The sequence below is a fragment of the Pseudopodoces humilis genome, chromosome 13 (assembly GCF_049639895.1).
Source record: "Pseudopodoces humilis isolate 2021_Gansu_Grassland_sample_001 chromosome 13, ASM4963989v1, whole genome shotgun sequence".
Lineage (NCBI taxonomy): Eukaryota > Metazoa > Chordata > Aves > Passeriformes > Paridae > Pseudopodoces > Pseudopodoces humilis.
Genome location: NC_142212.1, coordinates 7,375,779 through 7,390,335, shown reverse-complemented (window position 1 = coordinate 7,390,335; position 14,557 = coordinate 7,375,779). Strand labels below are relative to the sequence as shown.

The 14,557-nt window shown below is 37.8% G+C and overlaps 1 protein-coding gene across 1 annotated transcript in view; it reads right to left on the bottom strand.

The window, feature by feature from the left end:
• Positions 1–14,557, bottom strand: part of CACNA1D (calcium voltage-gated channel subunit alpha1 D) — a 169,209-nt gene that overhangs the window by 67,327 nt on the left and 87,325 nt on the right. The window contains exons 11-14 of the mRNA XM_088062045.1: positions 11,459–11,628; positions 2,944–3,031; positions 2,226–2,252; positions 533–693 (exon numbers count right to left, since the gene is read on the bottom strand). Of these exons, the coding sequence (XP_087918171.1) occupies positions 533–693; positions 2,226–2,252; positions 2,944–3,031; positions 11,459–11,628 (446 nt within the window). The remainder of the gene's footprint in view (positions 1–532; positions 694–2,225; positions 2,253–2,943; positions 3,032–11,458; positions 11,629–14,557) is intronic.

The window sequence follows — 14,557 nt, the reverse complement described above, 5'->3', positions numbered from 1 at the left end:
TTCAATTTTATTTTAACACATTAGTACGATACTTTCTATATGAGTTTGCAGCTTTTTGCTTAAAAAGGAAGTACTGCTTTTTTCATATAGGACTGTATTTAATGCTTAAGTGGCAAAAGTTACACAAGGATGTAAAGATTCCTGCCAGCTATAAACTATTCATCTTCCCAATCTGTTGTGCAGTTCACGGTTCCTGAGCTCACAGCTTGAGTCCACACTGTAACTGAAGCAACCAGCCCACAGCAAGTTCTGCTGTGCCAGTTCCCATTTCCTCCTTATCTTTCAAGCACAGTTTCATGATAAAAGTACAGGTATTTACAATTTAGCATTGTCAGGTCTGTGCTGCTGTGTTACTAAGCTGTGTTACAGCTATGGAAATCAAAGACCACACTCAGTCATTTCTTTTATCTCCCTCTGGCTGGGCTGAATATCCTTCAGACAGCAAACAACAAAATGGCAAAGTACAAAAGTTGCCACTGATGGAACGCAACTATCCATAGTCAAGACCAGGACAAATAATATTTGACTGTACCTTGGATCTGGGTCAGCCAGTCAGGTTGATTGTAATGCTCTGATGAGATAGTTAACGTGTTCAAAAAGACCAAGACAATAACAAGCCAATAAAATGTGACAGATTTTACTGCAGCCCTACATTTTCTTCTGTTAAAGCGGTTCCAGCGACGCCAGCGCCGACTGAAAGTTCAAATAAAAATAAATTTATTATTATATGGAAATAATTAAGGAGAATTTCCTCTGTGTAGAAAACAAGTGCAATTGTGTATGTGTGAGCAGGTGTATTTTCATAAATTGTGTATAATACTTCAAAAGCCGTGTAAATCATTACCAGTTGCAGATTAGGGACTGCTAATGTCTTATTCCTTTCTTTATCCTTCCTTATAGATTTCTAAATGTCAACCACACGATTTGGAGACTCCAATTGCCTGGGACATAATTAGATTAAACTGCATTTAATATTTCAGTGGGTAACAAAATACATCTATCTTTCCAAGGCCCCATACACTTAATAGCAATAAAGAAAAGTCAATGAATCAACTCATAATTCAAATTAAACTCAGTATAAAACTGTATGTTTTGTGTTAAACTACAAAGAGAATTCTGGCAGTATTGAAGAGAATAGGAATGCTGAGGTCATCTCTTAGAAATCTACCCTATAACATCAGAAATCTTCAGTAATTCCTAGAGATTTCTACTGATGTGCCATGAAATTGTGTCAGTGGGCAAATGTCTGTGGAATAAATAAGAGTGACAAGTTGAGGCTGTACCTAGATATGAGTTGGATTCACAAGTGAGGATATATCTTTGGGCTCATAAAACTAGACTCCTCTGCTTCACTTCTGGGAACTCTGGTCAAGCATTAACTAAGTTTTCTTTATGCACCTTAAATTTGTACTTGTAGTAATGGACATTAATACAGGTTTCAGATATCAGTACAAAGATGCTTCAAGCCTTTGCAGTATTCTAACCATATAAAGGAAAAATATCCTGTCCTGACCTAAATCAATGTGGTATTCAAGAACGTTCTTATCTTGCCAATCCTCTGCTATAAGGGCTGTGTCCATGGCCATCAGCAGGATGCCTCACTCCCTGGGTAGGTTAAACTGACTTTTTGTTACATTTACAGAACATCCTGTCATTGAAGTCCAAGAGACAAGAATAATAATGGTGGGATATCTCTACTTATAAAGCTCATAAGCAGGCTCAAACTGTGTAACTCCAAGCTTTCTGAAGCCAATGGGGCTATTTTTTTCTTTTCCCCAAAAGGATGTGTGGAACCAGTGACAATAAAGAATAGCTAACTGGTGTTATGAATAGGTATAAATAATACGTGAACAGGTATGAAAAACATAGGCACACATAAAGAGAAATAAAATCTCAAAAAGGAGAATAGCAGTAAATTTCTCCATTGGATTGATACAACTAAAGGCATGCTCCCAAAGATTAACTTCTATTTTGACTTGTAGTGCAGCAGGCAGGTGAGCTTGCAATGAAAAGCATTTTCTATTTTGATCCAAAGGCATTTTGACATTACGGTCAAAACAATATCCTTAATAAGTTATGGCCTGACTTACTTTGTGTTCAAACACAGTGTACTGACATTGCACGGTAACATTCCAGAAGCTGGAGCAAGGATCAGCCCAGAAGAGTGAGAATTGGACCAAGATTTTGCATTTACCTTAGAATGTGATTATAAGGAAAATACTGACCTGAACTTGGATTTTGAGATGGTTTGACTAGAAGAAAAGGAAAACACATTTTAAGAATGGAGGAAAAGTAATTAACAAATTCATTTTCTTTAGAATTTTGCATTGGCATTACATACACATAAAACAAATTTTTAACAAAATGCATCATGAATGCTGAAATTCTTTTGTCTGTTATTTATTTTCTGAAATACCATTTCTAAAGCCTTATACATTTTCTTAGTGAAAGAAAGGAAATCTCCTCTAAAACTTAGTAAATAAACCATGAATAAGCACGTAGAAGCTGCCTGGAAGTCATGAAAACCTGAGCAAATAAATATGGAACACCATGGGTTATAGAAATAATACTTGCGTACATTCAGTTATTGTCTAAAAAATACATATTTTTTAGGTAATGCACAATTTAACAGAAAACATTTAGTTTTACATGTCATTAGAAACTTCCATTCTTTTCTTATAATAATTTTGGACAAAAATCATACTTTATAAAAGCTTTCAGGAAATCACAATTCCACTGCGAGTTGAGTTGAATTGTTTTCTATCTTCTTAACCTGAGAATTTTAGGAGCTCTTTAATACTCTACTAATTTGCCTAATATCAAACTCCTGCAAGTGCCATACAAAGCCTGGCTATTTCAAGGCACTTTTGGCTGAACAAAAGAAGGATCCTTTGAAATGCTGAGATGATGAGGTGGGAGCTTGGCGCCCATCCGTGCACTCACCACAAACTCCCACAGCACGCCGGGCTCTCCCCTTCCCCGCTGACGTTCTCCGTGTTGACGGACTCGGTCTCGCTGGTGGGCATGCTCGCTGTGGGGACACAAAACTGCCTCAGAGCCAGCACCAAGCCAGGCACTGCACAGCTGGCATTTCCTGGCCTGTGGCAAGCATGTCTCCAGCTCTGCTGAGAGCTTGGAGGATCTGAGGAGTCGTAGATGAAGTCAGACACTTCATGAGAATAAAAAGTAGAGGAGGTTTGTACAGAGTATGCTAGCCCAGCAAAGGAATTAACCTGAGCTAGATTCTGTAACTTTCCACTTTGAGAAGTGTTCTGTTAACACTTTGGAGGTGCTTTTCAACTGAAGTGCTGTAAACAAGCTCGCTGATTCCAAGAAAAATCATCTAACTTCTGAAAGCAGGAACAATCACACCGTGGTCACACTGACCACTCTTTGCTTTTACTGACATTATGAATTATCGAGGCAAGATGCCAGAAAGTAAATGTGCCTGCAAATACTGTGTGAGCAGCAGGCAGGAGCATGGGGAATGGGAGAATGGTCCTTCAAAGCATGATGAGAATTACAGCTAATAAAAAGGGGACAATTACATTTGCCACAGAGTGAATTATTAGACATATAGCAGGTCATTACTGAGTGGTTAGCAATTGTAGCTGATGGTTTTTTAGACAAAAGTAATTTACAGCTGGGTCACCATTTGTCTTCAAATCAACTGAAATATAGAGGGAGGACACTTTATGTCAAAAAGTGTTAGGAAATGATGAACAGCCAAAGTTCTCAGTACTTCCTAGGGGAGAGCACTGCTACCATGTCTGCAAAGCAAGCATGAAAGGAAAACCTCAGGAACAAGAAAAGGGTGAATTAACGTTGCTGGTCTATACATTAGAAATACCATTTAAATTAGGAAACATAAGGCAGGTGCAAGATGCACTGAAATTACTGTAAAACAGCAAGAGAAAAAGAAAAACAGATCATTCTAAAGGCATTCTGGTGCGTACCCTCCATGTTTTGATGGTTTTCTTGTTTGGATTATTTTGTTTGGTTTGGTTTGTTGGGAAGGGTTTAAGGCAATGTCTGTGGACTGAGAGTACCAAGGGCAGAAGGGCTGTACTGACAACTTCTGATAGGGAAATCTCACTATTTTGGCAGCCTAAAGGATGATATGAAATTTAAGAATCAGACCCTGAATTTTCTGATTTCTGAACAAATCAGGAACAAAGTGATAACTGTTGGAACAATCTCTCTGCACAGCCCCTGTATTGCCTCAACACTGACATGAAGATAGAGGGGAGTGGGAAGTGCTGGTTTGGTTTCTGTGCCCATCAGTCCCATCCAAGCTGGAGACTGGCAGGTCTGTGCAGGCCAGGTGCTCAGCTACTGTTTGCAACAGCTGAGAATCTGTCCCCAAAGGCAAGTCACTGTCATATGAAATGCTAAACAGAGTGGCATAACAAAGAAAGATCCAAAATGTCCATGCAGGTGTTTGAATGAACAAAGCACTTCAGGCAGTAAGCACAGCAAAACCTTCTTTCACAAGGTTCTTCTGTTCTGGTGATTCTTTTAAAATATTACTGTAATGACTTTATATATTAAAAGTCTCTGGTTAGCACCTGCAAGTGTCTCAGCTCTAATATCATGCTTCCCTTTATAAATTAGTTTTAAAACAACAAATTTTTCTAGTCGTGTAAGAACTTCACAGCTTAAAGTCAGAGTTCAAAAAGAATTTCACTCAAAAGTAAAGAAAAAAAATCTTTGATGTTCAAATTCAACTATTAAAATTTCAAAGGGTTAAAGAAAAAAAAATCACAAAATTATTTCAAATGTAGTCTCAGGGCTTTGGAACTAAGAATTTTTATTTCAAAATGCCAGTGTCTTTTGAAATGTAAATAAGGGTTTTCCCTGTCTGGTAAAGAACTGAACTGGTTGTCTTATGCCAGGTGACTTGACTGCTGTTAGAAAACACATTGCAGTCACCTAGTGATGAACATTTCAGCACTTGTGATGGGAAACTACAAAATAAGAGTGCAGAAGTCTTGCTTCATACACAATTAAGAGCTGCCAGGAAAGCATAGCTAGGCCTACTTCCATCATTATTGCATATGTACAATGTGTCCCACACTTGTATTTCAAATTTATCAACTCTTCCATCCCCTGAAAAAAGTAAAATTACCTAGAATTTGGTTCTTCCTAAAGTGTCATTCCTGAGTGACAAAAAAACTACATTCAATGTAAGTAATGCAAATGCATGTAAAAGTGAAGTACTGTAATTTTAATTCAAGTCTACCCTGACTTTATGTGTTTGCCCACAGTAAGAAATACCAGCCCCTTTTGAACAGGATTTGTGAAGGAAAACAAAGTAAAAATATCTTTGTCCCTATTGAAGTAAAAGTCAGTTCTTCTAATTATTAAATACATCAGAATGTTACTGTGTTTCACACACCACAGGGATGTTGCTCCATCTCTATCAGTGACTTGCAGGTGCTGTATTACAAACAGAAGAGGGGAAAAAACCCAACAAATTCACATTAGAAACTCAGATGTCATTAAACTGTAATTCATATGTCAAAATTGAAACTTGACAGAAGTACTGAGAAAGGCACCGTGTGGAAGTCCAGCTCCAGCAATGCCAGCAAGTCATCAGGTCTTTAGCCAAGAGAAAACAGCAGCACTGCATGTCCACATCCACTCTGCTAATGCAAGCAACCTGCCAGGTCTCAAATGACTCCATTCCATGGCCACAGCTCCATAGGGGCAGGTGGTACCCATGAGGCAAACACAGCACACAATTTTGAGAGACTTTTGAGAGACTGACCTCAGCAGGGTCAGCTCTGAGATCTTGTAAAACTGGCACCCCAGTATTTAAAGGAAGATTCCAAATTTTCTCTTTTCTTTATTGACCTTTTGCCCTTATTTTGGCATTCGTCTGGAAAGATTATCTAGATTTCTAAATCTAATAATCTCTTCAATTCAGCTAACTGGTTTCAAACAAAAGAATGCTTGCATTAGACAATATAAGCAATCCATACAGCATGCAGCTTAATACTTTCCTGAGTGGATAGAAAACAGGTGAAATACATCAACTACTACATTTTGCTTCTGTGGATAAGAATGTAACATGAGAAAAACAATCCATTGTATTCACAAGGTACTCTATGGAGTTTTCAGACTTTGGAGCAGGGATTGCAATCTCCACTCCAGGATGTAACATAATTAATGCACAGCTAGAGCAAGCCACTGTCTATCAGCAGTGATGTGCCCTCGACAGGTAGAGTCAGGAGAAATAGATTCCATAATCCTGAAATACACCAATTCAGTGTCACTGTAGAATCCAGAAGCAGGCCAAATTGCAACCTGAATTACTGAATTGTGGTGTCAAGTGTTATTGTTAGAAATGTTTTCCTCTCTAATGTAAATTATTTCAACTTCAACTGTGCATTTTCAATCCATAGGCTGTTGTCATTTTCACACTGGTGCTTGTTGGGTAGCCTTGTGGTTACATGTGCTGAAGGAAAAGTGCTGTAGAAGTGGAGTGATCTGCACAGCTCATCAGTATTTGCTTCTGCAGAGAATCTTGGCATTATTTTAAACTGGTAAAATTTTAGACCAGTCTTACAAAAAAGTCATCTTCTGTTTGCTAGTAGCAGCCAACCAATTGCCTGAACTCCAAAACTGTCCTAATTCTTTCTCAAATTATGTGAATTCTCAAAATACATTAATTTTCTGAATCCTTTTTACCAAATTTTTGAGGTAGTCAAACAGTTGAACAGAGCGAAAAAAAAAAAATCCCCAAAGTGGCAACATTTTCATTACGAATTCATCTCAAATTTTCCTAAGTCTTCTGCCCAGAAAACACTTCAGAAAGAAGTGGCACTATCTCTTCTGACTGTGAAGCTTCTCAGGGTAAATTCAGTTTAAGGAGAGTCTGCTTGGAAGATGTTCTCCATGCTAGTGTAGCAAGACATCATTTTTCATAGTGCAGATTTAATGTTGTAGATCATTCTTATGGGCTCTCTCTTTTTATAGGCAGCCCATGGAAAAGCAATATAAGGTTGGCTGCATAGCAGTAGGAGTGCAAATTAATCGGGTTTTGTTACAGTAGCATCACTGAATCAACCACTTGTAGCCTGAAGGATGACACTGTGCACCTTGGGAATGTTGTATATTCTACACACATTGCTTTTAATGGAAATACAAGTAGAGGAAATACAAAGAAAAAGATTTAGTGTGGTGTTTCTAATCCAGAGACAGTCTAAGCTTCAATTCCTCAGATCAGCATAATCACCTCATGAACTCAGGAAGAAATAAACTTAGGCCATTAAGTTGTACTTTGGGAAAACCCTGCTCACAAAAGGTGCACCTGCCCTGCAAGGCAGAAGAATCCAAGTCAGTGCCCATGAGTTTGGGATGCCTTTGACTTGCAAGGTCAGGCACCAGTCATGACACAGCAGCCACAGCCAGCAGGTGACAGCAGGTTTTCAGCCAGGGCTGGGCTGCCTCCTGGCAGACATCAGAACCTGAACAGGCTAGTTTAAGGGCTGGGTTGAAATACATAGTTCAAAGTAAAATTGCAACTGTCTTCTCACAATTTTTACAGAAAAACTATTTCTATTCACATAGAGCTGAGTGAGCTATCAGACAAGATATGTAACAGTTGCACAAAGAATTTCAAGCAGAATCAGTGTTTGTACAAAATGAGTCCACGGGGTAGCAGCAATTTCTGACTTAGAATTCTGCATTCTCTAAAGTAACTGGATGAGTTTTCAACCTCAGTCTGGGCCACAACAGTGATTGTTAGGACACCAGGAAAGCCAGTTGGTCAAATAACTCAGTTGCAGATGGGATTAAAACTAGATCTCCTAATTTCTGCAACTGTGCTCATGTCCAAACAGGACATTTGGCAGTATTAAAACAGGCAGATTTGAAAATACCTGCCATACTCTAAACCTTCTATTCATCTCCATTGTGGGTGGAGAGTAGCGAATAAAACAAATTACAGAAACAAAACCATCAATAGCAAAAGGAGATATACAGTAAAAGCTTGTTGTGTTTTGTTAGATTCTACATCATAAGTATCAAAAGTAAACAGTAAATTTTATCATCACACTGTTCTAAGCTTACACTATGATGCATTATAAAACTCGTAAAAGACTTTTATTACTTTCTTCACACCTAAATTTAAAATACATTTTTGATCTGGTTTACCTGACTTTGGAAAAAGAAAACCTATCCTTCAAGAACGGCCAGAGACAAAGACACTTCAGTGGAAATCTGAAGGGATTAAACACTCTGCTTTAGGGAGGTAGAGCAGCACCTCTGTTTCAAACATGCACTTCAACCAGCAGGAGGAAGGTCTGCATGCACGAGGGGTTCCATGCTACAGAGGGTTATGCCTCGCTTATAGAAATGCAAACAATCTGTGCCCCTGAAAGCTACCACATCCAATGCAGTATTGGCACAAAAGAAAATTCAACTGCAAATCCGAACACGTTTTACCATGTTTATTGGAAGAACGGCCAAAGCAGCTAAGTCTGCTTTTCTTCTTGTCTTCCATTAAGTCAGCCAGTGTAAGCCCTGGGGAAGCACATGTAATCCCAGCAGTGACGCGGGAGGTGGCAGCAGTCGCAACGCAAAAAACAAAAACGTGTCCGTACACACAACACAGGCAAGGTTAGGCAAAACAAACGGAAATCACCGGCAGCACGACTGATCACAGCTGAACCCCTCACCTCTCACGGATCCTCGCATTTTGAGCTAAATTCGCAGTGCTTTGAAGGCAACGGAAGTTTTTACATTGACTTCAGGATAATCAGCTATTGGTTCATAATAAAGACTTCCAACTTTCACTAAAGATATGTTTACAATTCTAACGATTAAAAGGTGTTCTGTTATTCAACAGCATTGAATACCTGCCCGTTATCAGCAACAGAGATGTACAAATGCACAGGATTCATAAATAAATAACTTAATGACTTCCCTGAATAGAAATTTTCAAATGCTGGGGGTGCATTGCAGGAACTTCAACTGTAATTTTAAGTAACTACATGAGAAACTATCACTGACTTAACCATCTTTGAAATCTCTATCTTTGCCTGCCATAGAGACCTTCTGTATCCTAAACATCTTCATCTTTCATAATAAACCATTCATAAACATCTTCTACATCATTGAAGAGCACCATGGTGATCTTCCATTGCCATAAACCAGCAGTAATCTGGATCACCCAGAGGTTCAGATATTCAAAGTAGGGACACGGTTGCCGAGAAGCCTGAAAATTATTATTCTATCTTGGGACCCAGCTCTACTTCATGTTTCTAAAATGGCTCAAGAGAAAACTTCACCAATATATTTCAACTAAATTTATTTCCTAATAATATCTGAAATGCAAGGAAGTAGAGCAACTCAGCAACCCTTCCTTCTTTACAGGCTGTTGCAGTTGATATTAAGAATGAAATACCAAGCCATATATTTTAGGACATGTGCATAAATCCAGGAGTGCTAGGAGATTGCCTGTTCACTGGAAATTTCCACACAAAAGCATATATATCTCCCTGAAATTAAATTCTTGGCATTTCTCTTAAAACTCTTTTAATTACTTTCCTTCCATTTTCCCTCTGCAAGTCTTCTACAACCTTTAACTTAGCCTAAAATTATGATTAAGTTAACAGTTTAGACTTACATGTTCTTTCAAACTCAGTAGCTATGCAAAGTATTTTTTTATCTGTATGACCTCAAAGCTGTTTAAGGAATGCCAGAGCAAATGGGGTTTTTTGCAGCCTATTAACAAACATCCAATTTGAACAGGACGAGGTTCCCAGGATTTCACCTGTAAACCCAGCCCTTTGGCACCATAGCTGACAGCCCAGCCATCCAGCACTCTATGCAAACTCAACTACAATTCTACACATCAGCCTTGTACAACGTGTATTTACTCCATTAAATGTGCCATCTTTTACATTCAGGCTTAGGATTTTCTATTGGTACTCAAACCCACAGTTTATGTACTCCTTCCACACACTAGTAGCAATAACTAAGTATAGTGAACTCTGGTTTTTTTGCACTGTTCTAGATAAAAATTCTATTTGTGCAACACATTTTCCAATAGACATAAATTATTCATAAATCCTCTCCAGTGATGCTGGAATCAACACCAACCCACAGGTTGCCTTCCAGTCTCATAAAATCCATGTCCTTCCAGCCAGTAACATGGTTCCACACTCCCATACTCTGCTTTTACTGTGAGCTAAAGGACTAATAAAATTCTGAAACTCAAAGATTTTGAAAAACTACTACTACCTCTGCAATACAGAGATAAGTTTAAAAACAGATACCTCAATATGAAACGACATCATTTTTGTCACTTACTGCACCTGAAAACTACTGTGACTTAAAAGAAGAGTTCACAGTAAATTAGCAACACTAGAAGAAAAGCAATGATAATAATGTATAATTTCAGCACAGGAAATACTATTCTGAGTTGCCTTTGATAAACCATTTCCCTTTAAAAATACTCTAGCTAATCTGGTATCCCTGACTTTCCAGGGTATAACATTAATAACAAGGTACTACGTAGCATTAGAATATATACTGAAATTTGGACTTAGTGTTAAATCAGTAACCACATCCTGAGTCTGTGTTCTCATTTATGTACTGCTCTAAAACGTCTCATGAAATTTTTAACTACTACTCTGCAAACATGATAAAGAGGCTAAAATAACCTCTGCTAAATTATGACATTAAAATACTGTTGTTACTAGAATTTTCAGATATACAGAAATCAATTATAACTTCTAGTTTTTATAGGATCACAAAATTATCACAAAATTGTTCTTATACCTTGGGACTCGGGTTAGAAGCACAAGAGGGTCACTACAAGATAAATTACCTGTTTATAATAGCCTACTATCAAATAAATACATCATAAATTATATTTCTTAGTGTCAAATGAAAGTCCCACAAGATTTCATTTATTGTACACCCAGTTAAGACAAGTAGTAAAAATATTTCCTATTGTATTCTGAATATCAAAAAGAAAGACACAGAATGTCATTTTCCTACTTCAACAACAAAAAAAAATCCTCAGTATTATCACAAGGTTATTTCTTGACTGTAGCTTTGGCCATATTTTTAGGCTCTTTATTATTTCCCTTGCATGCTCCCACAGGAAAACACATTCTAAGGATTTACAATGACACTTAGTGGCACATAGCTTCTCTGCACTAATTCTTTCCAGAACATAAATAAAGCAAAGTTTGTAAGTCTCAGTAGTGACTGAGTGCAGACAGTGGTTTATACATGGACACCCCAAACAAAATTTTGTTATAAGATTCCAAATTATCTTCCACAACGCAGCATCTCCATATTAACAGACAATTGTTCTGCTAACCAACACTTCTGCAAACTGGGAAAGGGAAAGCACTGGACAGGCTGCGTTCCCTGCAGTGAAACACCCCCAGGAGGAGTCAAACCATCCCCACAGAAGCAGAGCAGAAAGAATACGTACTGTTCCTCTTGCCTTCTTCATCGGCCTCTTCATCATTCTCAGGGTCAATGTCTTCTGCCTGGGTAATCCAGTCCAAATATCCCTTCAGATCTTCTTCGAGCTGTTGTTTTTCACGTAGCTTCTGAAAGTCACCTCGGGCCTTGGCTTTTTCCCTTTCTTTGGAAAATTCTCTATCAAATGCAGATAAAGCAGAAAAAAAACACTGATTGACAAACTCCCTGGTATTTTGATCAAAGTCTTGGCACTTTGTGCAGATTAACAATGTGACATAGAAAATACACCGAAGATTTGAGCGCTGCTTTGAAAACAAGGTAGAGGTGCAAAGAAGCCATGGCAAATCCCTACCACATGACATCTCAACTTTCAGAGCTTTTATGATTCAATCAAAATTAAGCAGTATTTTTGACACTTCCCATAAGGGAAGAGTCCATTCTCATTTAATTACTGCTCTTCTTAAATCTTACAGATTTTAAAATTGCTTTTACCTACAAATATAAATTAACTTGCAATAATGAAGCAATTTCACATTTAAGTATTATGTTTCAGTGAAAATAAAATTGTAATAATTAATTCTAAAATCCTTCCTCTCCCAGCCATGTCCAAACATACAGTATTGCAGAACTCCACTATTGGGTTCTCCCTTAACTATATCACACATAGACTCCTGTGCTGTTGGAAATTTGCTCCCTGCAACACAACCAAGGAGTCCTGTTCTCACAGAAACAGAAACTTAAGCCTCTAATAATCCTTATTACCCCAGTCTCAAGACAATGTATTGGACTATCTATCCAGTTTAGTTCATGATTAGGATCAATCCCTGAATTATCATGGAATGATAATAAAAATAATAAAACCATGCTCTTTGACATGGAGATCGGATAAAATGGCTTCCTAAGGTCTTTTTCAACTTGAATTACCCTGTAAATCTAAGAGTCCCTGTATGCCATATGACTCAAGACAATTAACAAGTATATTCTCCCCCCACATCTCACCATTATTAGGATTTTTGGTGTGATCCAGAGCTCCAAAAGAGTAACCCCCTTTGCTACAAGGATCAACACATTCCAATTTATCTGTCGTTATGTAGTGTTAGGGGCAGACAAGAATCTTTTGGACTGTAAGTACACACAATTCAGTATTAAAAGTTAAGCTTGTTCTGACTAACACTTTAATCATTGAAGGGTTTGGGTTCTGAGGGACCTCAAAGCTCATCCCATTCCTTGTTCCTGCCATGGGCAGAGACATCTTCCCCTCTCCCAGGTCACCCCAAGCCCTGTCCAGCCTGGCCTAGGACACTTCCAGGGATGTGGCAGCCACAGCTTCTCTGGGAAACCTGTGCCAGGCCCTCATCACCCTCACAGGGAAAAATTTCTTCCTAATACTGAACTACCTCCATTCAGTTTTAATCTGTTTACCCCTTGTCCTATTGCTACTTACTTTAATCTTACAATAGGGCTTAAGTTAAACTTAAAAAAATGGCTAGAGCAATTTCATTTACTATGAATTTGCAACTCCTTTATTTATTGGAAAATTTCATCTGAAAATATTCCCTAATTAATATGCTCTTAAAGGGAAATTTATTGAACCATCCAATAATATCATTTTCAAGTGGAAAATACTATAAAATTAGCATAAGATAGAAAAATATTTTAAGAAGGTAAAACAATTGGCAATAAAAATACTGTCCTAAGAAAACAGAACAGAGTAACAGAAAGTCTCAATTTTTCAATATAATATTTCAGTTTAATGACATACACTATTTATTTAGAATTGGAAAGGCATAATCTCTCTAAGGGGTTTCTTATTTATTTTTATTAGCTTTTTTAGTCTTTAAACATGTCACAGCAAAAATTTAGTGTTTAGAGGACATCAGTAAATTTAAGTGTTAAGCTGTTTACATACGACCATAGAGATGCTGGAGGTTTTTTTAGTGTTATGTTGCAGAAGTTACACAGCTTTCTGCTGCAAATGCTAAGAGGCAGGCACTACATCCTTTACAGCTGAGGACTTAATTCAACAGCATTTCAGCTTGGCACATGGGGATCATCCTGTTCCATCTGATGGCACTCTAATGAAGCTGAAGAATGCCAGCGCTTGCTTTGCATTTGCTACCCTTCACCTCCCATCCAAGGACAAGATTCTGCAAGAGGCCATCATCTCCTCACAAAAATGCCAGTGAAAGAGAGAGTTCTAAAGATCTCTCTGAAAGATGATCACTCTGAAAAAAAACAGTAATTTCACAAGTCAATAAGAAGCTGTTTGGGTTAAGGAATGCTGGGTTTAAGCTTCTCCCAGAGGATTAGAGACTGTCCTTTACACCTGACTGAGGCAACGCACTCGTGACTCACTTCCCACAGGCAGTATCTTTGGAGAAAGAGCTATCATGGCAGAGTAGGAAATGAGAAGTAACAAGCCTTGCTGGCTTTTACTTAGTATTCATGTCTTTTTCATTTAAAGTCCTTCAGGTATTTCTCATTAATTCAAAGGAGATGTGATGCATGAGGGTGAAGTAAAACAAAAGTTTCTGTTATTATATAGAGTGAAGTGAACAAAATAATTTTTTAATTAATCAGCTGGCAAGGCTGATACTTTGAACAGCACTTCACCCATGGCTGAATCACTCTCTGACTTCACATTAAAACAGTGGAATGCAGAGAATTAAACCTAATTTTTTATATACACAGCTGATTCTGACCTTTCCCTTTAATGCTGCACAGAATTCAAATGCTGCCTTGCTACAGGCTGCTACAATTTATTAGTAGGGGGAGATGCAAGGGTGCTTATTTCCACAATATTTAAAAAATATAATTTTATTTTTAAAGCTTGATTGTTTATAAGGAACTATAAAACATGAGAAGACAATTTTCTTCAGAGGAGGGAAGAATCCAGGTCTATGGTATTTTTTTGCTGTCACATCCGCAATGAAGGGACATCCTTCAGACATATAGGTACATACTCCTTTTAGTGAAATGACATGAATAAGAAGGGAGAATTTAATAGAATTTGAAAGTAATGAGTTTCCTGTTGGCAAAACAAAAGCATCTCCTTTTTTTTGGCCAAGAAATAAGCAATTTGAAAAAGATGATGGAGGTGAGAAAA